Source organism: Daphnia pulicaria, chromosome 8, assembly GCF_021234035.1.
Source record: "Daphnia pulicaria isolate SC F1-1A chromosome 8, SC_F0-13Bv2, whole genome shotgun sequence".
Lineage (NCBI taxonomy): Eukaryota > Metazoa > Arthropoda > Branchiopoda > Diplostraca > Daphniidae > Daphnia > Daphnia pulicaria.
The window spans coordinates 11,643,241-11,664,561 of NC_060920.1; the positions used below are offsets into that span (position 1 = coordinate 11,643,241).

The 21,321-nt window shown below is 42.1% G+C and overlaps 3 protein-coding genes across 5 annotated transcripts in view; 1 reads left to right on the forward strand and 2 right to left on the reverse strand.

Moving 5' to 3' along the window:
• The first annotated feature begins 3 nt into the window (after positions 1 to 3).
• LOC124311295 (nuclear transcription factor Y subunit gamma-like) lies at positions 4 to 1,729 on the forward strand. Of its 2 annotated transcripts, none has more exons than XM_046775729.1 (5): positions 4 to 94; positions 426 to 544; positions 605 to 928; positions 999 to 1,424; positions 1,489 to 1,729. In XM_046775729.1, the coding sequence occupies exons 2-5, from the start codon at positions 458 to 460 to the stop codon at positions 1,600 to 1,602; spliced, it is 951 nt and encodes a 316-aa protein (XP_046631685.1). In that variant the 5' UTR covers positions 4 to 94; positions 426 to 457; the 3' UTR covers positions 1,603 to 1,729. The 2 variants fall into 2 exon arrangements, with proteins under 2 accessions (XP_046631685.1, XP_046631686.1); XM_046775730.1 differs by lacking the exon at positions 4 to 94 and adding an exon at positions 182 to 342.
• Positions 1,730 to 1,774: 45 nt separating this feature from the next.
• Positions 1,775 to 5,699, reverse strand: LOC124310963 (ankyrin repeat domain-containing protein 12-like). Its single transcript, XM_046775159.1, has 9 exons — positions 5,214 to 5,699; positions 5,017 to 5,148; positions 4,684 to 4,935; positions 3,760 to 4,020; positions 3,513 to 3,699; positions 3,156 to 3,442; positions 2,631 to 3,094; positions 2,310 to 2,561; positions 1,775 to 2,251 (listed from the first exon to the last, which is right to left on the reverse strand). Exons 1-9 carry the CDS (start codon positions 5,521 to 5,523, stop codon positions 2,066 to 2,068), a joined length of 2,331 nt encoding a protein of 776 aa, XP_046631115.1. The 5' UTR covers positions 5,524 to 5,699; the 3' UTR covers positions 1,775 to 2,065.
• Positions 5,700 to 5,830: 131 nt separating this feature from the next.
• Positions 5,831 to 21,321, reverse strand: part of LOC124310817 (triple functional domain protein-like) — a 41,399-nt gene continuing 25,908 nt past the window's right edge. Inside the window, exons 33-45 of one of the 2 annotated variants that reach the window (XM_046774840.1) lie at positions 20,131 to 20,197; positions 19,351 to 19,537; positions 17,997 to 18,144; positions 17,739 to 17,878; positions 15,569 to 15,655; positions 13,205 to 13,351; positions 12,827 to 13,038; positions 12,556 to 12,715; positions 12,314 to 12,387; positions 11,812 to 12,046; positions 11,409 to 11,603; positions 10,992 to 11,314; positions 5,831 to 6,736 (exon numbers count right to left, since the gene is read on the reverse strand). In XM_046774840.1, coding sequence (XP_046630796.1) covers positions 6,241 to 6,736; positions 10,992 to 11,314; positions 11,409 to 11,603; positions 11,812 to 12,046; positions 12,314 to 12,387; positions 12,556 to 12,715; positions 12,827 to 13,038; positions 13,205 to 13,351; positions 15,569 to 15,655; positions 17,739 to 17,878; positions 17,997 to 18,144; positions 19,351 to 19,537; positions 20,131 to 20,197 — 2,471 coding nt within the window. In that variant the 3' untranslated portion in view covers positions 5,831 to 6,240. The remainder of the gene's footprint in view (positions 6,737 to 10,991; positions 11,315 to 11,408; positions 11,604 to 11,811; positions 12,047 to 12,313; positions 12,388 to 12,555; positions 12,716 to 12,826; positions 13,039 to 13,204; positions 13,352 to 15,568; positions 15,656 to 17,738; positions 17,879 to 17,996; positions 18,145 to 19,350; positions 19,538 to 20,130; positions 20,198 to 21,321) is intronic. The other variant, XM_046774842.1, reaches the window with a different exon arrangement.

Consider the following 21,321-nt stretch of genomic DNA (forward strand, 5'->3'; position numbering starts at 1 on the left):
GCAGGCGACACAATACATTAGTCTAGCCATCTAGCGGAATGCAGACGACAACACAATTCTTTTTTCGTCTTTCACTGAAAAGCATCATTTAAAGGTAACAATTTCTAAAATGTCTTAACTATTTTAAACTTTATGAATAAAGAATTAAAGCTCTTTAGATTTTAATCTTTATTATATTTAGAGGTTACTAGATATAACCTAGAAGTTGGGTCTTGGGTGTAATGGTGTTTGAAATCGCCCATCCACTCGTTTCTCCTTTGTCCAGTCTTGGCGTTTCATTGGTAGCTTGCCCTCCTATCACAAAATCACTTTCTGAAGTCACCTATCAGCAAATTTCCTGATGTATAGACGCCAAATTTGAAGTTCCGACCTCTTTTCCCCTTATAATATGGGTTAATAATGTTTTTATTGTTTTTTCTTTGCAGGTTTTTGTCTTTTTTTATGAAAACAAGTCAAAATGGTCCAAACTGCTGCGACTGAAGCTACTCAAGCATTGAACAGTTTCTGGCCTAAAGTTGCTGAGGATGTAAAAATTCTCAACAATGTATGTCACATTTCATTTTTTAGTAGAATCTTTTCACAGCATTTAATTTATTTCCTTTAGAATGATTTCAAGCAACAAGAACTACCACTGGCCAGAATTAAGAAGATCATGAAACTCGATGATGATGTGAAAATGATAAGTGCGGAAGCCCCTGTTCTGTTTTCAAAGGCAGCTGAACTTTTCATCACAGAATTGACATTGCGTGCTTGGATTCATACAGAAGATAACAAAAGAAGAACACTGCAGAGAAATGACATTGCCATGGCTATTTCCAAATATGATCAGTTTGATTTTCTAATTGACATTGTTCCTAGAGATGAATTAAAACCTCAAAAAGCACGTGAAGAAACTCCTTCAAGGCCTGCATCTAATATTCCAGATCAGGTTTGAGAACCATTTCTTGTGTAAAAATAGTCTCTTTAAACTAAAAATTTGCTCCCATTATTCTGATTAGGTTCAATACTATCTTCAACTTGCCCAACAAAATCAACAAGCACTTCAGCAAGCTACTCAGCAGCCTCAACCTGCATCATTAGGTGGTTCTGCTATTGGTAGCCAACAACAGACTATTCAAATTGTTCAAGGTGGAGGGCAAATTCAAACCATTAGTGTCATGCCAGCAACTCAATTGGTACAAGCAACACCACAAGCAGCAGCTGCTGCAAATCCCATATCCATTACAAATTCTCCCAATGCAACACAACAGCCAGCTACTCAATTAGCACTTCAAGGATTAAATCTCCAGCAACATCAGCAACAACAGCAGCAGCAACAACAACAGCAGCAGCAGCAGCAGCAGCAAACACAACAACAACAACTTGGAGGAATTCAAATTGTTCAGCAGATTGTTGGTCCCAATGGAGAGATCCAACAAATTCCGGTACATAATCAATTATTTGGGCATCTTAGACATAATTCTTATAACTTACCTCTTATCTTTAAAGCTTCAACTCTCCGCACAACAACTTCAAATGATTCGGATGCAACTGGGGGCTGCAGGAAATGGACAGCAAATTGTTCTTCAAACTTCTGCACCTCAGCAGGGTCAACAAGAGTAGTATAATTATCGGAAATGTTTTGGAACACTGCTTTTATAAAGTTCAATTCCTGAATTACTGTGTACAAATTAAATGGATTGAGCGTGTGAACGTGCTAGAATTGGGGAATACAGAAAACTTGATCGTCAACTTATAAACGTATATATGGTTAAGTAGTTGATATGCCGCTTCATGAATTGAAAACAAAATTTTATTTCCAATATGTTCATTTCACCCTGTACAAATTTTAACGTCAAATTAATGGCATCAACACACAAAGTTTTATGAAATTTGTGTTTAAATCCATAGAGAAGATTATGCAAGCATCAGGCAAAAGGGGTCGACAGCGTGCCAAAGTTAGCTCATCAAATAACTCATTCCCAATATTAAAAAAGATAATCGTAAGTCATAACACATACACCGAAAATTCAATTGGCGCCAATTGGGTTTTTCCGGTTGGACACAAAAAACAGCTACCAAGGAATTAGTTACTGTTATAGTTGAAATCAAAATCGTCCGATACATTCACCATGGGAACGTGAAGTTCATCAACGACAGGTTTGTTCTGTGGTTCACATAATCCCAATTCTTTGATTTTCCATTCCCAGTCCATACGTTGGACAGCATGCAACGACTCTGCCTCGTTATGGTGGCGTAACAACATAGATTCCTATTCAATACAAAAGGGAAATGAATTATGTTGATGAACGAAATGATTAAAAACATACCTTGATTTTCTCCCATTTATCGTCGACATCTTGCAGCCAGGAAAGGAAAAGACGTCCGTTATAACGAGACCGAGCGTTGCGATCTTTTTCTTCTTGCTCCGGAGTCAGAGCTGAGTAAACTTCTTGATCCTTTAAAAGTGTGCACACAGAGAAAGGAAGAGACTGGTTGGCCAACGCACGAGCCGCTCGTCCGTGGACTCGCAATATCTCTTGCTCTACCGATAGAACAAGCTTTTCTTTTTCAATTAAATGCTGAAAAGAAACAAAAAACAATGAGACCATAAGATTGGGACAAACGTTAGTTGACAAAAAGGAATATACCTGCATTCTTAACCGATATCTTTCTTTCTCTTGCTCTGCAAATAAATCTCGCATGGGTGGTGGTAACGAAGGGGGTGGTGAAACGACAGGGACCGACAAGCGAGAAGCCGCATTGCCTGCTATCACGTAGGTGCAGCGGTTCATCAAATAGTCTTTGAAACCCTGTGGCGGTTTAGGTTGAACAGGAAGCAAATTTCGGTGACGACGCTCGATCTGCTTCCTTATACTGAAATACATCTCATAACAATTGGTAAGGGGTAAAGGAGGTGTGACATTCTCTGGGGGCTGCTGCACTGTTTTCTCGGTAGCAGCAACAACCGGTTCTACGGGTGGTTCAGGTTCACGAGGACGTAGTTTCCTCTTCCTAGGATGAACTTCGACTACAGGTTCTTCTGTTTTGACTTCTTCCGTTTTGGGGACACTCGTAGCTGGTGGCTGCTCGGTACTCGCCATTTCACCTGGGTCTATAAATCGGATCGTGAGGAATTCCACAACATATGAATTAAGGGGCTATCAATAAACTACCTGGTGATGGAGTCTGATTAGTGGGATTCTGTGTTGGGCTTGAGGTGGGAGATTGGTTGGCACTATTTTGCCCTGATGTTGGAGTAGAATGAGCTGCAGTGGCAGCAGCTCTTTGGGAACTTCTAGTTACCCTCCCACCATTGGAAGATGTGCCACTCTTCTCTCCATCTTTGGAATCTGTTACTTTTTCTTCACCCTTTTCACTTCCCCCATTACTGTTCTCATTTTTTTCATCACTAGTGGAAACCACATAAGCTAAAGATCCTCTGCCATTTCCACTTTTTGACCTTGAAAATGACAAACTAGGTTAAACTTTCCATCAAAGGGAGACAATAAAAATTAAACTTAGATTTTTACCTAACGCTAGTGTCAACTTCATTTGAGTTAGACAGAACTATTTTTAGTGGTGGGACTTTTTGTGGAGGTTCTTTCTTGTCATCATCACTGTCATTTGGGGGACCATCTGTTTGTACAGTATTGGGGCTCTTCCTATCCTTACTTCGAGCACTAGATCCAGCTCGAGGTTTTGTTTCTTTTGATTCCTCTGAAGAAAAATAGACTTCATTTAGTTTCTGGATTTGTTAAAATGCATTATATGTTCAACCTTTTCTTCGCTTCTTTTTGGAGTCTTCGTCTTCTTCCTCTCCATCTAGTGTTCTCTTTTGAGTGGTTGGAGTTTCAGATGTAGGTTCTGTCTCCTTAGGTTCTTCTTTAACTCCATCTTCACTGTTTAAAGCTGAAGCTGCCGTCACAGTTTCATTTTCTGTGGGTAGTTTTGCGTCTTTATTGTCTTCTGTTGTTACACTGATATTAGGTTCCATTTTGTCGCGACTAATCACATGAGTTTGCGAAGGGGATAAACAGTCTAGACCAAGAACAGACAATTAGAAAAAATGAAAATAGTGCCTAAAGTTTTCTAAAAACAGAAACTAGTACAATCACAATGAAAAATCACTAAAATAGAGCTTCAAATGGTTTGTTTAAATCTATTTTCTGAAAGGGACAAAGCAATCATACTAGGCCAAGCACGCCATCTTTGTTAGTACCATCATGTCCTCAGGGGATAGGGGGCGCCAAATTTGAATAGGACAGTACCCTACCGTCCCTACCCTAGATTGTTTTCAAATAAGGCATACAGCCATAAACAAAACTAAATAAACTTTGGCAGTTCATTTTAAATATTGATTAAATTGGCTTTTACAATTAATCAACCATAAAAAATTGGCAGCAGAAAAAAGAACATTAAAAATAGGAACTGCCAAAGAATTAGAAAAAAAGTTCATATCTTATTTCTTAGGCAATTAAGTTTACAACTTTAATTTAGATACTACCGACAATGAAAAAATTGGCTTTTCGCTATCACGTATAAATGTTATAAAATAAAAGCCACAACAAATTTTCAGATCTAAATTTAGCTGCAATAATTTTATAAGAAGTTTTCATCACCTATGATAGATTTTTTGAGCCTCCAAGTAAATTTGTATCTACTAATACAAAAATAAAAGATGGACATTGTTAACAAACTTACCAAGCCGTAGATTACGTACAATTCGACTTCGGGGAGTTTGCTTTTGAATCTTCCAAGAACTATCAACAGTATGACTTGATACCCCTTCTGGTGAATTTTCATCAGTGGTCCCTTCTTCTTGCAGGTTATCTTGTGCAAGTAGCCTAATTACTTGAGAAGAGGCTGCTAGATCTAAAGCTGTTTTGTGTGAAGATGTTTTCAGAGATGGATTTGCTCCATAGCGTAATAAGATCGCAATCATGGCTGTATGACCTACAAATAGTTATACATGGATAAGGAAATAATTAATCAAACAACAACCAGGATAAAACTAGGGGGTGAAAAACTAGGTACCATTGACTGATGCATCATGTAATGGGGTAACACCATCAAGTCCCATCACATTTACTTTAGCTCCACTTTTGAGAAGTTCTCTAGCTACACCAACCAGGCCACGATTTGCAGCCTCATGCAATGGTGTCCAACCTGATAAAAGCATATTGTTTTAATCTACCAGCGTTTGTTAAAAACATTTAATATTTGGTATTCACCTGCATAATCTTCAGTATTTACATCAGCCCCTTGGGATATCAATGCTCTGACTTTGTGAACATCTCCCCGAATGGCAGCAACATGTAGCTGAGTCTCACCCCTCTCATTTCTTCGGTTAACAGATTTCTGTCCTGAACATGGTGATTCAAAATCATTTCTTCCTCTTCTGGTAGGTGTGGCATTGTCTTCAGAAGTCATCTGAAGAAGCATAGCCATTTGTTGTCTCTCAGTAAGCTGAGTTTCCCTGAGTGGCTTCATGTTGTTGGTGACAGGTGATTTGTTCACATTTGATGAATAGCTGTGATCCATATCACAATCTCGAGTTGTTCATTTTTCTCACAATTGACTACCACACTTTCTCAAAACCACAATTAATTAAAAAAATGCAAATTTTTGGCATTTAATAACTTAACATAACAAATTACGTTCACATTTCACTTAGACTCTCATGCACGTTATCTTCTCGTTCCCTCGATTTCTCTCCCTCCTTTACCTTCTTTCCCGCCGAAATAGAATTGAAGCCTCTTCTTGCCTAGAACTTTTTCCGTTACCACAAAAATTCAAAGTAAACCAACTATGCAACTACCAGCAAAAACAGGCAGCAAACTATTTGCAATTACACATTCAAACTGGTTTTTATTCAAGAAAAATTGTATTCATTAGTAACACTCCTGACCTCTTTTAGCCTGTACAACATATCAAACGACATTTCTGCATAGAAATCGCGAGTGTCGACACGAACGTGGAATGTTTACAGACACTCGCAAAACGGGAAAAAAAACGAAAAAGAAAAAAGAAAAGAAAAAATACGGGACAAATATTACGATTGATAAAATTACACACGCAACGGCAAGATGGCTTGAGAAAAATTAAGATTTATTTTATTTTTCGGTTATCACACGAAAAGTTTGAGTTCGAGCGCTTGAAGCCTCGAACGAAATCGTCATTATAAATTTTGCAGAAAAAATAGTGATAACTCTTTAGATGTAATATCGCGTGACGTCGAAAAGTGTACATACAAAAATATCACCCGATGTCTTTGTTGCGGTTCTTGCTGGTGTAATGTTTGAACGAGCTGCGCAGGTGATTCAGCACGGCAAAGTGTGAATGGTGTTGCTGCTGCTGCTGAGCTGGCTCTAATTGGTCTTCCTTGTCCGGCTGACAATCACGGCTGCTGGACCTGCCTTGATCGATAGACAAGGTTCGACTTTTGGCCCTGCCACCGACTCTGATTTCTCTCTCCCTCTGACGGGCCGCTTCGCCCGGGCTGGAGAACCAGGAGAGGCGTCGAGGCGGAGGCGGTTTGACGCTGAACGAGGCGCTCTTGGGCTTGGCCGTCACTGCCGGCGAGACGGGAGACAGAAGACCCGACGAAGTCCCCGATATTTTCCGCTTCTCACCCTCGTTCTTCTCGGCTCCTCCTTCCGCACTTCCGGCGCATTTGCCGCTAGAACTCTCGCTCGCGTTGAACGACACCCCTCGCTTGAATGGCTGCCGAGTTGTTAAGCTGGGCCAATGATCACTGCGGAAGAATATTAAATTTCGGGTGTTATATACACATAACATGCAAATAAATAAAAAAATAAATGTCAACACAAATATTTATCCAGAGTGTATACATTTATATAATAAACGATTCGATCCGCTTTTTTCCGATTGGATTCCAACCAGATTGATGAGCACACAAATCCGTGTGATGAGCTTAAAAGCGAACGGCGATTGGATCAAAAAAGCATGTTAAAGCAGGGTTGGCAGGGTGTCAGCGCACACACAGACACACATACTCTGTGCGTTACATCTAATCGCCTTACATGGCGGCAGTGTCATCTTGTTAAAAAGAAGATGGTGCATTATATTATTTGTATGATAGAAAAAGAGGCGAGAGATGAAGGCGAATGTTGACGTGTCATCTTCTACTCCATCCCGTCCACCAACATCATTTTTCCTGGCGCTCTGGTCATCGATCTCCCTCCCCTCTCTTCTTCCTTTCGAGACACATACTCTCTTTGAACCTCACACAACAAAAAAGAAAAAGAGAAGAGTCTATTTATTTGTGATCGTATTTACGCCGGACATTGTTGATGGATGCGAACCACATCTACACTCTGCCTCATCCCGCACGCTAACCTCATATATATACTCTTGGCTTTTTGATAGTGTTGACAACGAGCTGGATCGCTTCCAATGGAGTGGCATTGGGGGTTAGGAGAGAGAGAGAGAGAGAGAGATGGATGAGTCGCCCAACTTCTCTCTGTGCCCGTCTCCAGCCAAGCCCGACGAGAGAGAAAGGGATAACTCGGCTTGAATTATTGATTTCCGTCGAATAACACTGAGCTGCCGGCTGGACGATCCGTCAGTGGATTCGCGGAATTTCATCCAGCTTCCATTTTCCCCCTCTCTCTCTCTCGTCTCGTCTCGTCTCGTCGTCGAGCGCCACCCCGCAAGTCGATTGTGCACGACCCAGCAAAAAGGAAGAAAGCTATGGCGCGTGTTTGCGCTGCCCCGCCGATCAATACTTGCAGTAAAAAAGAAGCGTAATGTCACCCCACTGTTATTGACCTCCCCCTACCGCCCCTACCGCCCTTCTCTCCACAGTTTCCATCCGTCTCAACTTCTCGCAAATCGCAACTGATCCATGACCGAAAAACTTCTTCTTTTTTCTTTTCCTTTTTTTTCACACAAACGCACAAAAGTATTTATGTCTCACTTATGAATTTCTGCAAAGTTCAAATCCTTCTTTGTCCGTCTCTGATTTCGTTCAAGACCGAGAATATTGTCAAAAGTAAAACTCTGTCTGAGAGAGAGATGGAAAAAGGCTTTTTTCTCACAACAGTTTTCAATTGCTGAACTGAAGGGGGGATAGTCTGTGTTTTGTAAGTTAATCTCTGGCGATGGAAAAACTCCTAACGCCCTATACCGAGTTTCATCGACGAGCTCTTCCGTCTGCTGGATCAACGACGACGACTAGAGTAACGCAGACGGAAAAGAGGATTGAGAGAGAAAAAGAAAAGCTTACGCGCAGAGACTAGCCCAGCGTCGTCCCGAAAGCTTTTCCGATATATCGAAAAGGCCCCCCGTAGAACACGTGAATTCTCCACTTGCACATTTACGAGCCACATCCAAATACTTGGAGGAGGAATATCAACGACAACAAAAAGATATAAAGATTGATCCTTAAAAAAAGAAAAGTTGAGCCGTTGGGTGGTAACGAGCAACATTCGCCGCCCGCCAAGCTCTTTTTCCCATCTTTTTTTTAACGAAAAGCAATCCGCCCCGGCTGCTTTTTCAATGTATACATACCAAATCAAGCTTTATGCACTTAATAACTAGCTTGCTGTTTCGTGCGCCGGAATAGGATGGGTGGTGTTAGTGCGGCTCCAGCAACGTCAACGCTCGTTTCCTTCCGTTAATTTGAGATTATGGCTTGATGTGTGGTGTGTATGTGTGTGGGAATTGCTTTTGGGTGGGGTTTCGTTAATGTGTTAACCGACACTATAGGAGATAGATAGATATATGTATAGGACTAATAGATAATAGTGAATAGATCCCGTATAGAAAGCCGTTTTTTTTTTAAGGAATGTGTTGCCTCTGTAACAAACCAAAATGTTGTTGTTGAATGCAGCGTCAAAGTTATTGAGAATGTATTATGGTAATTTTGTTTTTTCTTTGTTTTTCTGTTGTCCCAAAAGCACATGTGATTGTACAAGAGCAACCGAATGGAGAATATAGGAGAAAAGGTGGGAGGGTTGGGGGGTTGGGAGAATATTAGGAAACAACATATTTTTAGTATCGTGATTTTTTTTTGTTTCACCATAATCATCGTCTTCTGCTGGATATCCGTTTCCGTGTTTCAACACACTACAACACGGCGTAGAGAAAGAGAAGTAGTATTAATGAACAAAGGAAAAAAACATTTCAGAGAGTCTCAAGTCTCTTTTAATCTTTTTTTTTTCATCTCCTCTTCTTCTTTTCTTTTTGACTTCCCCATTATAAGGTAATTAAAAAAATAGGAGACGCGGAACAAAGAGAAAAGGGAATTACGGGAATGAGGGAGGAGGAGAGAAGGACACCCACATGATCAATAAGAACCAAGCCGAATCAAAATACTATTATACAGTGTGATACATTGTGCATCGAAAGTAAATTTTTGTTTTCTCTCTCCAAAATTACAAGAAATAAAAAGAAGAAAAAAAAACAACTTTTCTTTCAACTTTTTTTTCAATCAAGTTGTTTCTTTTTTTTCTTCTTCCTTTGCTTATTAGGTATAATATGAAATTGTTTGTGTATACAATAAAGAGAACCACCATGTTAATTTTTTTTTTTACTAATCCAGTCAAAGATACCGGTTAGGAGTATATAGGAAAAGGGAAATTTTGTTAAATTTGGGAAACAATGGATGAAAATTGTGGGAGGGAGCAGAAAAAAAAGAATAAATCTCGTTTTTTTTTATAAGGGACGAAGAGAAAATGAAAGAAAAAAAATGATTCGTTCGATATAATATTCAAAATTATACGATATATACACACAATACACCGAAGAGAGGGAAATGTCTACTTGTTACAGTGTTTTGTTTTGTTTTGTTTTTTTAGTTTTCAAGGAGGGTAAAAGGAGACGAATAGAATAATTCTTTCTGCTTTTCAGAATAGAAAGGAAGAAAAAATAAGAAGAAAACTAATTTTCCACCGTTAGCTTTTTTTTGTCTGTTCTCGCCAATCATGATTAGAATCAATTGAATTTTTAAAAGGGTGCTCTTCTCTTGACATTACTTGATTTTTTCCCCCGTTCCCAAATGACAACGTGACGCAATCATTCATTCGTCCGGAGCCTTGTTTTCAACGAGATAAAGAAAATTCTGTTTTTAGTGGTGGTGGTGGTTAAACATTCAAACACACTCAACACGCACACACGCACACACGTAATAGAAATCTATTTTTCCCTCCTTCTTGGGGAAAAATAAAAAAATAAAAAATGAAAAACATTTTCTCGCAACGAGAGAGAGAAGATTTAGAATAATTAATAAAGAATGTGTGTGCCGGAATTGTTATGTTCCCCCCCTAGAGTGGCTAATGGCGGCTAATTTCGACTCTTTTTACCCCCCGTCTACTCTTGATGGACAAACAAATTGAGGAATTAGGAGCAAAGCTTCTGCTACTTAATTCCTACACCAGGAGAGATGGAAAGACAGTTAGGAGAGGGTGTTGGGCAAATACAGAAAACAACAAAAAGAAAATCCATCCGTCCCAATTTAGAAGAGAAAAACGTTATTCGAAAGATAGAGAGAAAGAGAGCAAGAAAGAAAGAAATGAACGGGAAGAATTACTCCGGGCCCCAGGGAGTTGGTTATCGAGGTGGTATAATAATTATGTAAGTAGAATTCCCGCTACAACAGCCGAGCAAAGTTTTTTTTTTTTATGTGTTGGTTGGTGGTGTGTGTTGGATGGTTGTGGATGGTGGTGGTGGTGGTGGCAAATAGCGGATGTTAATTTCAATCAACTTCTTCTTCTCATCTCTTCACTTGAAAACGAGGATTGCGTTCTGTGTGTGTGTGTGTGGGATTGGACACACGGCGAGGAACTATTTGAGGTTAATGAGAGAGAAACAGCAGGATTGTTTGTTTGTTTTTGCGTTGGTTGTTGGAGTGTGTGAAAGTATTTTGGGCAATTATAATATTTCATATGTACGCGTGATTTTTTTTTTGTGTTTTTGTGTTTTTTTGTTTGGTATTTTGGTATTTTGCGAGAGATGGCGTTTCATCATCACTGCAGGCGAACACTTACAAATGCTGGCTGGCCAGACTTCCGGAGGCACCGCCCGCTCCGCTCAATCTCTGCTGCTCATTCTGGTACTTGATGGGTGACTGGATGGCTTTGAGGAAATCGCGTTGCGACTGGAGGATCTGTTTAATGGTTTCCACCCACTCGTTGGTGGCTTCGGGATTGGGTGCGTAACAGACGAAGGCGCAATGAGCACCACTGGATGATGCGCCCGATCCGCTGCCGCCGGTGCTCGTGTGTCTCGGATCTGTTGATTTGACTAAAAACTTGAGCGGCTCTCCGGCCTCTCCCACTTCGAATTTCTCATCCAGCGACATTTTGTTCATCTGTCAAAAAGAGAAACAAACAAAACAAGGAAGATAGAATCAATAAATCACTAGTCAGTCTGACGTCTGGATCTAACGAGGAACCCGAATATACCTGAATGTGAGCTTTGTAAATGAAGACGGGCTGGATAAACTGCGTGCGTTTGCCGACAATTTCGCTGAAAATGATGGCCTGCTCGAAGAGAAAGACTTGGAGCTCCTTGAACTCTTTGGACGGCACTTTGCTCAGCTCCGTGCAGCAGTAAAGCTGGCCGTGGAGTAGCAATTTGCCCTGGGCGGTTATTTTTCCCTGTTGGGGTCCGCGTATTGTCGCCGTTGAGACGAGCCATGTCAGCCGAAAAGACAAGACGACGGATGGATGGATGAACGGTCGAGCGGGGGGAAAAAAAAAGAGCCAAGACATAAAAAGAACAAACAAAACAAAAGAGATGAATGATCCCGCTGTGCTGGGCACGTTCCCAACTGAAAATACCCCCCCACTAAACAAAAATTCTTACGTCAAAACCCTGGAGTCTGCCGACCATCATCATGTCGTTGGCCATTTTGGGCACGATGGTCATGATGTGGAGAGCCCGCGACAGCGTGTCCACCTCGTCCTGTAGCGAGCTGCGCAGGTGGTCCGTGTTGGCGGTGGCGGCGTTAGCGCTCACATCGTCGTCACTACTCCGCCGGGCGAGAATGTCTAGCCCTTTCTCAGTGTAGCGAACCAAGTCTCTCAGCAGCAGCTGGTACCTAAAAAAGATAAAAGAAAAAAACGACGGACAAACAAACGGATTGATGAATTGCACCTGGCACAAAACTTATTCCCCCCCCCCCCCTCCCAAACACGGCACTTCACCACTATGCCCGTTTTCTTTTTGTCTTATCTTCTTCTACTCGGAGAAGAAAGAAGAAGATAAAAAGAAAGAAAAAAAGGTTCCTTTGAAGAAAACAGCACAAACAAGAAGAGACAAAAAGATGGGAGAAAAATAACTCTGCGGGGTCAGGAAGACGCCATACTTGGTAATCCTTTGAACGGGTTTGATGAGGAGATCACAGATAGTCAGACGGTGGCCGAGTCGCTGTCTCAGCTCCTAGAGATATGCCAAGCGACAAAATAAAATCAAAGAAAAAACAGGGAATGATGAAAAAAGAAAAAAAAAATCAATAACTGGAAAAACCAAAGTTGTTTTTTTGGCGACTTGACGGTGTCGGGATTAGGAAATGAGGAAGGTGTTAAACGGGAAGGTAGGCAGACTCACTTCAAAGTAGGTATCGATGTACTCGGAGACAATGTACTCGGATTTGGCTTTGTTTTGACAATAGACGATGTACATGTGCAGCTTGCGCTCGGAGCGCTTGAACAAAGGCCCCAACTCGCCCACGTTCTCGCCGCACTTTTCAATGGCTTGCAGGAAGACGCTGCAAAGGACAAATCATCATCATCATCGTGTCGTTCAAATCTCGTTATCGTGTTGGCGTTGGGTGGGAAAAAGAAAACCACAGGCAAAAAAAAACAAAAAACAAACGTACTCGTTGTGCCAGTTGTAGATGGCCTCGACGTTGCCGAAAATGATCTTGTCTTTGCCTTCTCTGAGATCGTCCGGGACGGGTGGCGGCAGGCTGCTAGGATCGCTGACGTTGGCAGATTGCCCTCCATTGATTCCCAGACTCATCAGCGCCATGTAACCATCGACGATCTGGCCCAGATCACGGACGTAGTCCCTCTCCGACTCTACCAGCTCCTGGTTTCACGAAACGAAGCCAATAACACGAGGAGAATAAAGTTTCACGCACAAGAAAATAGAAAAAGGAAATCAAATGGCTCCAGGCAGATCCTTTTTACTACATGACCTCAAGAAAGAAGAAAGAAAGAAAAGAAAAAAAAACGCCAAATCAGCTCAATCATACCTGCAAGACGTACTGACGTTTCCTCAAAATGGGTTCGACATCATCCGGATTGATGCCGAGCTGCATGCTGCGCAATCCCTGCTCTTGCTCGTCCAGGGAAGACATTCCTTGCGAGCCAAGTCCTAGCACGTTCTCGCTGTGATGCTCCTGAACGTTGTTTCGTCGTGAGTTGGCATTACACGACGAAAGAGAGAGAAAAAGAGAGAGAGAAAAAAAAAAAAAAAAAAAAAAAAGAAAAAAGGACGTTAAATTATTCATAGGGCATTCACATTCAAAATATCACGGGCGGATGCAAAGTTGATACGCTCTAGCGAGGTTTAGTCCTATAGCCAATTGGCCAAAAAAGATATCGAGTAAGAAATAATACTACCTACTAGGGCTGTACATTGTGCGTTACACGCTCGAATAAATCGCCGATGGAGGAATCGGAATGATATTGACTAGATCCAACGACTCCCGAGAGTCAAGTCAAAGCCACGCCCTTCCATTTTTACAAGGTTTAACGTGCATCTAACATGTTACATGTCTGTCAAGCAAGTCAACGATGCAAAGTTAAGAGTCAGAGAGAGTAGCCGACAACATGCGATCGATATACGGATTTGGCGGTGTGGCCGGCACAATAGTATACATCCCCCACGCCAAAACTAACGTCGCCCACTACCAGGGGCAACAACAACAAATTTGGCTCGGCAGGACAATACATGGACCCTCCGCAGGGTGTGTGTGTGTGCGCGCAAAAGCCATCCAGTGAAAAAAAACTAAAAAAAAAACACGAACTTTTGGCTGCGAACTCAACTTAAACCAGGGACCGACCAATTTTTCATTTTTTGGGAAAACACCAAAAAAATGTTTCCAAATGAAAAATGTTCCGCCCTCCTAGTTCGTTCCGACAAACTACGGCTATTATAGACTATCGAACAAGTCAAACAACAGTCCGTGCGTTATACAATCCAAATTACCATGCACAAAACATTTCACAAACAAAAACCAAAAAAAAAAGAAACCAAAAAGTATGACTGATTGGGTTGGACTGTTTCAAGAAAACTACTCAAACTTTCACCCTGGACACGAGACAAAAGGAAATTTTGGCGCTGGGCTCTTTTTCGGTCACGCAACTTTCAAACTAATCTTTGTCGCTTTCCCTCAAATGTTTCGAATCCAAAGAGTTGTTGCTTTTCTTCTTTTAAGCTCCGGCGTTGTTCCGGAGTAGAGGAATAACAATTGTGTATAGAATATAGTACGTGACGAACGTCATGATGGCAACCCTGAATTCCGGTGATGGATCGACGGGAGGAGTTCATACCGGATGCAAAAAAGACGAGCTACAATAATAATGAAACTAAAATAAAAGCGAAAAAAACAAAACACGGAAATCTCTTTTGTTTCTTTTCGCTTGCGACTCGATGACCTGCAAATTTGATTTTAAAAAGTTTAATTCCCTGGAAATCTTGTTGATTTTCCTCCCGATAAAAAAAAAAAGAAGTTAAGAATAAAAAAACAAGTCGATGAAAATCCTATCAAGGTCCCGCGATTCTTTGCGACTTTGCTCACTTTCGGGAGAGAAAAAAAGAAAAAAAGGCCAAGGGATTGAGTGTTTTCTCTCTATCCTTTTATCTATTTATACACGGTGAGAGAGAGAGAGACAAACACCGAGCGAGATTACGTGTCCATTTGAATCGAGATAGATAGCGTGCGGTCCCTGGGTTTTTTTCCTTTTTCTTCTTCTTCGTCTTTTAGTGTTGGCAATAACTCGGGAAAAAAAAATCCAAAAGCGAACGGGGTTACGAACTAAGAGAGAATCTCTCCCGATGGAAGCAGAAAACATGTGCATTTACACGAATATAAACACACCTTTTATATAGCCACCCAAACACCACCAAAAGGGGCCATTGACGGTGGTTGGTCCCCCTGGATCACGTGGAGACATACACACACACACAACACACAAACGAGTGACGTGGAAAATACTGGAAAAAAGTTCTATAAGAAGGAAATAAAACAAAATATTTTTTTTTCCCCCAAAGCCGGGACGAGAATAGAACGGAGAGCTCCGCGAAAAAACTACTGTTCTTCTATACGGCATCATGGCCGCCCTAACGTAAATAATCATTCGGTGGGCGAGTGCAGCATTAAAAAGGAAAATCGCTGAGCAAAGGATTCTTCGTTCAGAAAAGGCAACCACTCATCCATGTAGTTTCTTTTCATCCAATTTGATATCACTAGGTTTAATTTAAAATTTAAAAAAGGCCATGCAGCAAAAAAAGAACGAAATGGATGCCAAACTAATACAAAACGTTTCGAGCTAACGACCAAAAGAAAAAAAGTTTGCTGGAAAACGACGGGAGAGAAAAACCAAAAACGAACCATTTTCTCACGGACGAGATCTTCAATTTCAGTCACCAGATGATGATCGCCACCGACGACGCCATCGACGCCACCGGCGCTAGGAACCTGATCCAGCCGAGAGAGACACCACGCACAGACGCATAGTCGTACACAATTATAACCAACATCCGCAATAATTAGACAACACCAAACATCATCATCAAACAAAAGAAAAGAAAAAACAACAACAACCAGATGAGTGTCAAGAATTTTTCTCTTTCTCCCGAAACCTTCTGTGCGTGTGTGGCACAGGTTTCCCAACCACTACCCCCGACAACGACAACAACAACTACGGTAACATCTCCCCGGCCACCCGCCCCATCAGCGGAAGAAACAGAACTCGGAAGAAAGACACCGAACGAACGACAACACTAATTACATTGACGTCAGACAGATGCGAGGGCGGGGGGACACAGGCGGGTGAACGCGTGATTAACGGGAAAGAAGAGGATGGGTGTGGGGGGGGAGATAGATAGAGAAGGAAGACGGGCAGCATAGTGTCACATGTAAAATGCAAATCGCATCCACTGCGGGACTGTTGTGGGGCCGACAGTCACCAAGAAATTCCCCCCCCGGCCATCGTCAGACAACCAAAATCAATTGGCTCATTTCTCTCTCGTCTCTCTCTCGTCTCTCTGTGTGTTCATTTTCATCCCCTTTATTGTTTTGATTTGTTTCCGCTGTATATCGGAAACCGTCCCGGTTGCTCCCGTCCGGGGAGGATATCCCCCCACCCACCCCACCCAACCCAACCCAACCAGCCTCGGAATGGCCATACATAAACAAAAATGCTGATGATGTGAGAGAGCGATGACTGCACGAAGGAAAGATGGAAAGAGAAAGATGGGAGAGAGAGAGAACCACGTCTGATTGAGTTAAAGGAGACGGTATTTCACAGCAGTTCTCTACTTACGGGAGTTATTTCCCATTCTCTGTCTCTCTACTGCATTCTATATACGTGTGTGTGTATATATCTGACTCTGACTCTCTCTCTCTCTCTCTCTCTCTCTTGCATTCTATCTTCTCTTCTTCTTCTTTCGCTTCCTTTGGCAAGTGGAAAAATCGATAGCCTCCCCCCCCCCTCTTCTCCTGCGATAGGTTGGCGTGTGCCCTACTACTAAACTACTGCCGTGCTGACTGCACTTTCCCGATATTCTTTTGGACCATTTCGTTCACAGTTGACACGAGACGACAGCCGAGAGAGAGAGAGAAAGAGAAAGGAACGGCCGGAAAACGGAGGAAAAGCAATCAGGAGTAGTAGTAGACTAGACTCCAAGTTGGGGGACGAAAAGAGAGGAGAGAAATCAAAAAATAAAAATCCCAAATCAAAAGATGACGACAGATGATGAGAGACAAGGCGAAGAATGAATCGGAAAGAAGAAGAAGAAAAAATAAGCCAGAATGATAGAAATCTTTAAAAAGACTCGCCTGTCACTAGCATCAATTGAATATGGCATTTCGGAACCGCCTTCATATTACCGAGCTACCCCAGAGAAGAAGAAGAAATAATAATAATAATAATAAAAAAAAGTACGTCGACTGCCGTGTACTATTACTACCCGCTTTTTTTTCCATCCATCCAACCTCATATAAAGTGAATAATGTCTTCCACCGCCCCCTTACAATCTTCAAATCAATTCACAGAGTTTTTTTGGACGAGAAGAAATCAATAAACTTGGTCGAGCTCCTTTCTCTTTCTTTGATGTTTTCAGTATTTCTTTTCTTTCTCTCTTCAGATTCATTCCCATTTCATTCTCGGCGGAAGAAGGATGGACTTGCCCGGCAAAAAAAAAAAAAAATTCTTTTAAAGGGTTTCACTTGATTGTGTATACGCCAACCACTCGCCCAATTCAACCCAATTTTTTCGCAACGGGGCGAAATTTGTTGCTTAGGAGATTTTATCAGCGCGAAAAGATGTCGGGGGCGAAAAAAAAAACAACAACAAAATGGAACTACCACGCACGAGCCATTGCTCAAGCAGAAATGAGAAAACCCGATAATCAAGAGACTCACGGCGAATGGGAAACATATCAAAATATAACGGGGCCGGAAATGTGTGGGAGGTGGACGACCAGATTAGAAAAAAATTCAAACCCCCCGACGTTGTCTCGACTTTTGTTTGAGTTGTAAGTCTTTTCGAGATGTTTACCTGACTGTGGAGGTTGGCCAAAGGCGTGGCTGAATTGTTGTCCAAACTGTTGTTGTGCTGTTGGCCGACCGACGTGGCCGTACTGACTAGCGGCATCGGTGGGGGCAATTCCACGTCCACTTCTTCCTCGTCGTTTGTACCTGTGAGGGAGGGAAATTGGCGTCAGACTAAATCCATTACAGCAACCACAACAGCAACAACAACAACGACGCCCTGCGCTGTTAAACTGCTGTCAAGTCAACACAACACAACACAGACCTGAAGTTGGTTCCATGGAGAGAGACGTCCTCATGACGGGCTTGGTGGGATCACCGGCAGCTGTTCCCGGTCCTGGACCCGATCCGCCTGTCGTGATGAATTCGACGCTCTCTTTATTGCCCATCTCTCCGATTGTCCTGGCCGGCAGCTGCGAATGAAAAGTCAACAAAAAACACACACACAAAATATAATTTTGTTTTCCTTCTATTTTTAAAAAAGTTCAATTCTTCTTTTTGATAAAATTTGAAATGTGTTCCTGTTTTGAACCCCCGCGGGAAATGGGAATTCGAGATCATCTCAAGTACTGCTGCCTTGTTATCTCTCAAACAACATCCTCCTTTCTCACTGTCTCTCTCTCTCCCTGGCTGGCTGTAAACTTTGGCAGCTTTCGATATCAAACGAAGCGGACGGGCAAGGCCAATTGAGACGACAATGAGAAACGGGAAGGATATATATCTGTCTGACCCATTGTCATGAACACCAAAAGGGATGTACGACGCCTCTCTCTTTCTCTCGCTCTCTCTCCCTAGATCCTATCACTCACACACGTCCGCCAAAGTGATTTGTACATTTCTTCAACAGATGGATAAGGCGCAAGTTGATTTAAAGCAAAGACGCTAACGAAAAAAATGGAAAACTGCGATAAAATGCCAAACAGGAGGGAATTCCCAGTTCAACCGGAAATGGCGCAATTGATTTGAAAATAGAACAAGAGATTGCCTACTCCTCCTCCTCCTACACACAACCGAAATGGCTCCTATCGATAACTCTGGGGGGTGGTAATATTTTCCAGACGACAAAAAAGTATAGGGAAGAAACTCATATTTATTTGATAGGATTGGCGGTATAAAAATGAAGGATCGAGTGTAGAGAGAGAAAGCGAAAAATAAGAAAAAAAGTCCTGGGAAGCAATTCAGGCAAAACCATTAAAGAAGAAAAGCAATAAGAAAGATGGTTAGGAGAAGAAGAAGAAGAAGAAGAAGAACAAGTTTTTAGGGGATGTGGCTGGGAGGCAAAAGATCGATGAGAGAGACCCTACCCGAGCGTGCTGGGACTATATAGAGCTGTGTAGAGTTTCTTTGGGCCTTAAATATATATTGTACTTCTCCTATTACTCGTTTGTTATCTATTTACTTTGGCTCTCCTTCGCTAATGGCATCCTCGATTGGCGATTGAGATCTAACCCCTCCCCCTCCCTCCAGAACAATCCTTTATAGACCCTTTTGTAAATTTGTTTTCTCCCTTCCGGCTGGTGGTGGTGTCGTTTTCTTGTTCTATTTTCAGCAACGCAACTTTGGCAATTGTCAACTCTGCGACTTTGATTTTGTTTTGTTTTTTTTGTTGTTGTTTTTACCTTGAATTTCTTGTCGCTCTGCGACTTGCGGAACGGCGCCGGAAGTCGATTGTTGGAGCCGCCGCTGTTGTTGTTGCTGCCGCTGGATGTGACGGGCAAAGTTGTAATCGTGTGACTGCCGCTACTGGCTACTGGATCCAGTTTCCCTTGGCTGGATTTGCGGAAGACGGGCAGTCCCCATTTGCGCCTAGAAAATACAAAACCCAAAAAAATGAGGATCGATTTGTCATCATCAAAGAGATTTTCTCGAGTCCATAATAAAATAGATGATAATAACTGAGATAATCGGATTCGGTGCCTTTTCATCTCCCCCCAAAGAAACTTGTACAAGAAAAAAAGGCGACCAAAAAGTGGCGTGCCGGAGGAACAAGTACTACCACCCGACAAGAAAACAAGCTGCGACCATATGGGAAGGCAAAAAGGTCGAAGAGTGTGTCTTGCGTGTGTCTAAGTACCGAGGAACAATGTGTTTTGTTTTCTCTCGTTCGTTCATTCGTTCCTTCGTTCGGCCGGGACGCCATTTTCCCATCCTAGACGGGGCAATGCGTTCGCGTCAAATCAAACAAACTTTTTATTTATTTTTTGTTATTTAACGTCTTATTTTCTTCCTTTTCTTCACACGGCTGCGTTTGTTTTTATTTTGTTTTGTTTTTTTTCTTCTTCGAGACAAGGCACTTTCTTTGTGTAAATCACTCACGCACTATCTCTTCCTGGAAAGCAGGAAAGAGAAAAAAATTTCCCAAGAACCCAAAAAAGGACAAGTCAAAATTGACAACTCACCCGCCGAAGACTTTGCGTTTGCTTAAGGGCGACGTGGCCGTGGCGGCCGGAGCACCATCGTGATTTTCTAGAACAAAAAACAAAAATAAAATAAAATAAAATAAAAATGCGTCAAAAAGAGAAACGGGGCCGGTTAGGACAGCGAGTGTCAAAACAGGAAAAATGAAAAGCAGCACTTTTTGATAGGCACAGCAAAACAACACCTGCCACTGGATTTATACTACACAAAACGCACGAGACCCCTTGCTTTCCCATTGAATGGGCCCCCCAAATCAATTGAAATCCGATTGAAATTGTCTGTGTGTCAAAAGACAAAAAAAGAAACGATAGAAAAATGAGAGACAAACTGGGGAGAGGTCGAGATTTGACGGCGTCTGGTCGACGCAATCGACTGGTTTGCATCGCGTACCAACGACGGATACGAATGAAGAAGCTTCTCTTTGCCAGTGTAATGTCCGTCGGGGGGTACTTGCGATAAGATTTGCTGGCGGTATCACCTGTTTTCCTACGTCGGCCCATCGTTGTTGTCAAAAACCCAAAAGACGTGTGTTGCGCCAGTGTGCGGACTTTGAACTACTCCGATAACCGACGAACGTTGACGCCCCAGGTCTCTAGCTCTCTCTCTCTCGTCTCCCCCTTTTTATTAATTCTTATCAGTTGGTTTGGTTCAATTGTGTCAAATGCGGAGCCCCTAAAAAAAACCAAAAACCAAAAAATCACTTTTGGGTTCTATCTCGGTTTTGCGGGTGCCAGATCAAGACGGAGCGTCATAATTTGGGGCGGATATCCCACCTCTCAGTTTGACTCGCATTCTATTTTTTTTTCTAGATCCTTCCATAAACTCCCGTGTGGATTTGGTCGTCATAGAGCCCTGGGAATCCGGTGTCGGCTAAAGATTTCCGGATCTCTTTTAAATCATCAACCGTTATGACGTTGGCTACTACGAGTTGAGTACTGCTTACGTCAACTACGACGGCCGAAATGACGGTGCTGGATGAGCCGCAAACGAGGATCTATATGAGCAATCAAATGGAAATACGACTCTCCTATTGACTAACTACGACTACTTGTGTCTGGTGTATACACATATATAGCCGTGATGAGAGAGAGAGAGCGGGGGTAAAGCCAATCGGAATCCTCCTTAGTCATTCAGCGGATACACGACACGATCCACTCAAAAATCCATCACAT

Bases quoted from the DNA above. Each gene is read 5' to 3' on its own strand.
- LOC124311295 (XM_046775729.1), top strand. From the start codon at position 458: ATGGTCCAAACTGCTGCGACTGAAGCTACTCAAGCATTGAACAGTTTC. The intron at 929-998 runs GTTTGAGAACCA...TATTCTGATTAG, and splicing joins CATCTAATATTCCAGATCAG to GTTCAATACTATCTTCAACT. The intron at 1,425-1,488 runs GTACATAATCAA...TTATCTTTAAAG, and splicing joins GAGAGATCCAACAAATTCCG to CTTCAACTCTCCGCACAACA.
- LOC124310963 (XM_046775159.1), bottom strand. From the start codon at position 5,523: ATGGATCACAGCTATTCATCAAATGTGAACAAATCACCTGTCACCAAC. The intron at 4,021-4,683 runs GTAAGTTTGTTA...TTCTTGGTCTAG, and splicing joins TGTACGTAATCTACGGCTTG to ACTGTTTATCCCCTTCGCAA. The intron at 3,095-3,155 runs GTAGTTTATTGA...TCCGATTTATAG, and splicing joins TAATCAGACTCCATCACCAG to ACCCAGGTGAAATGGCGAGT.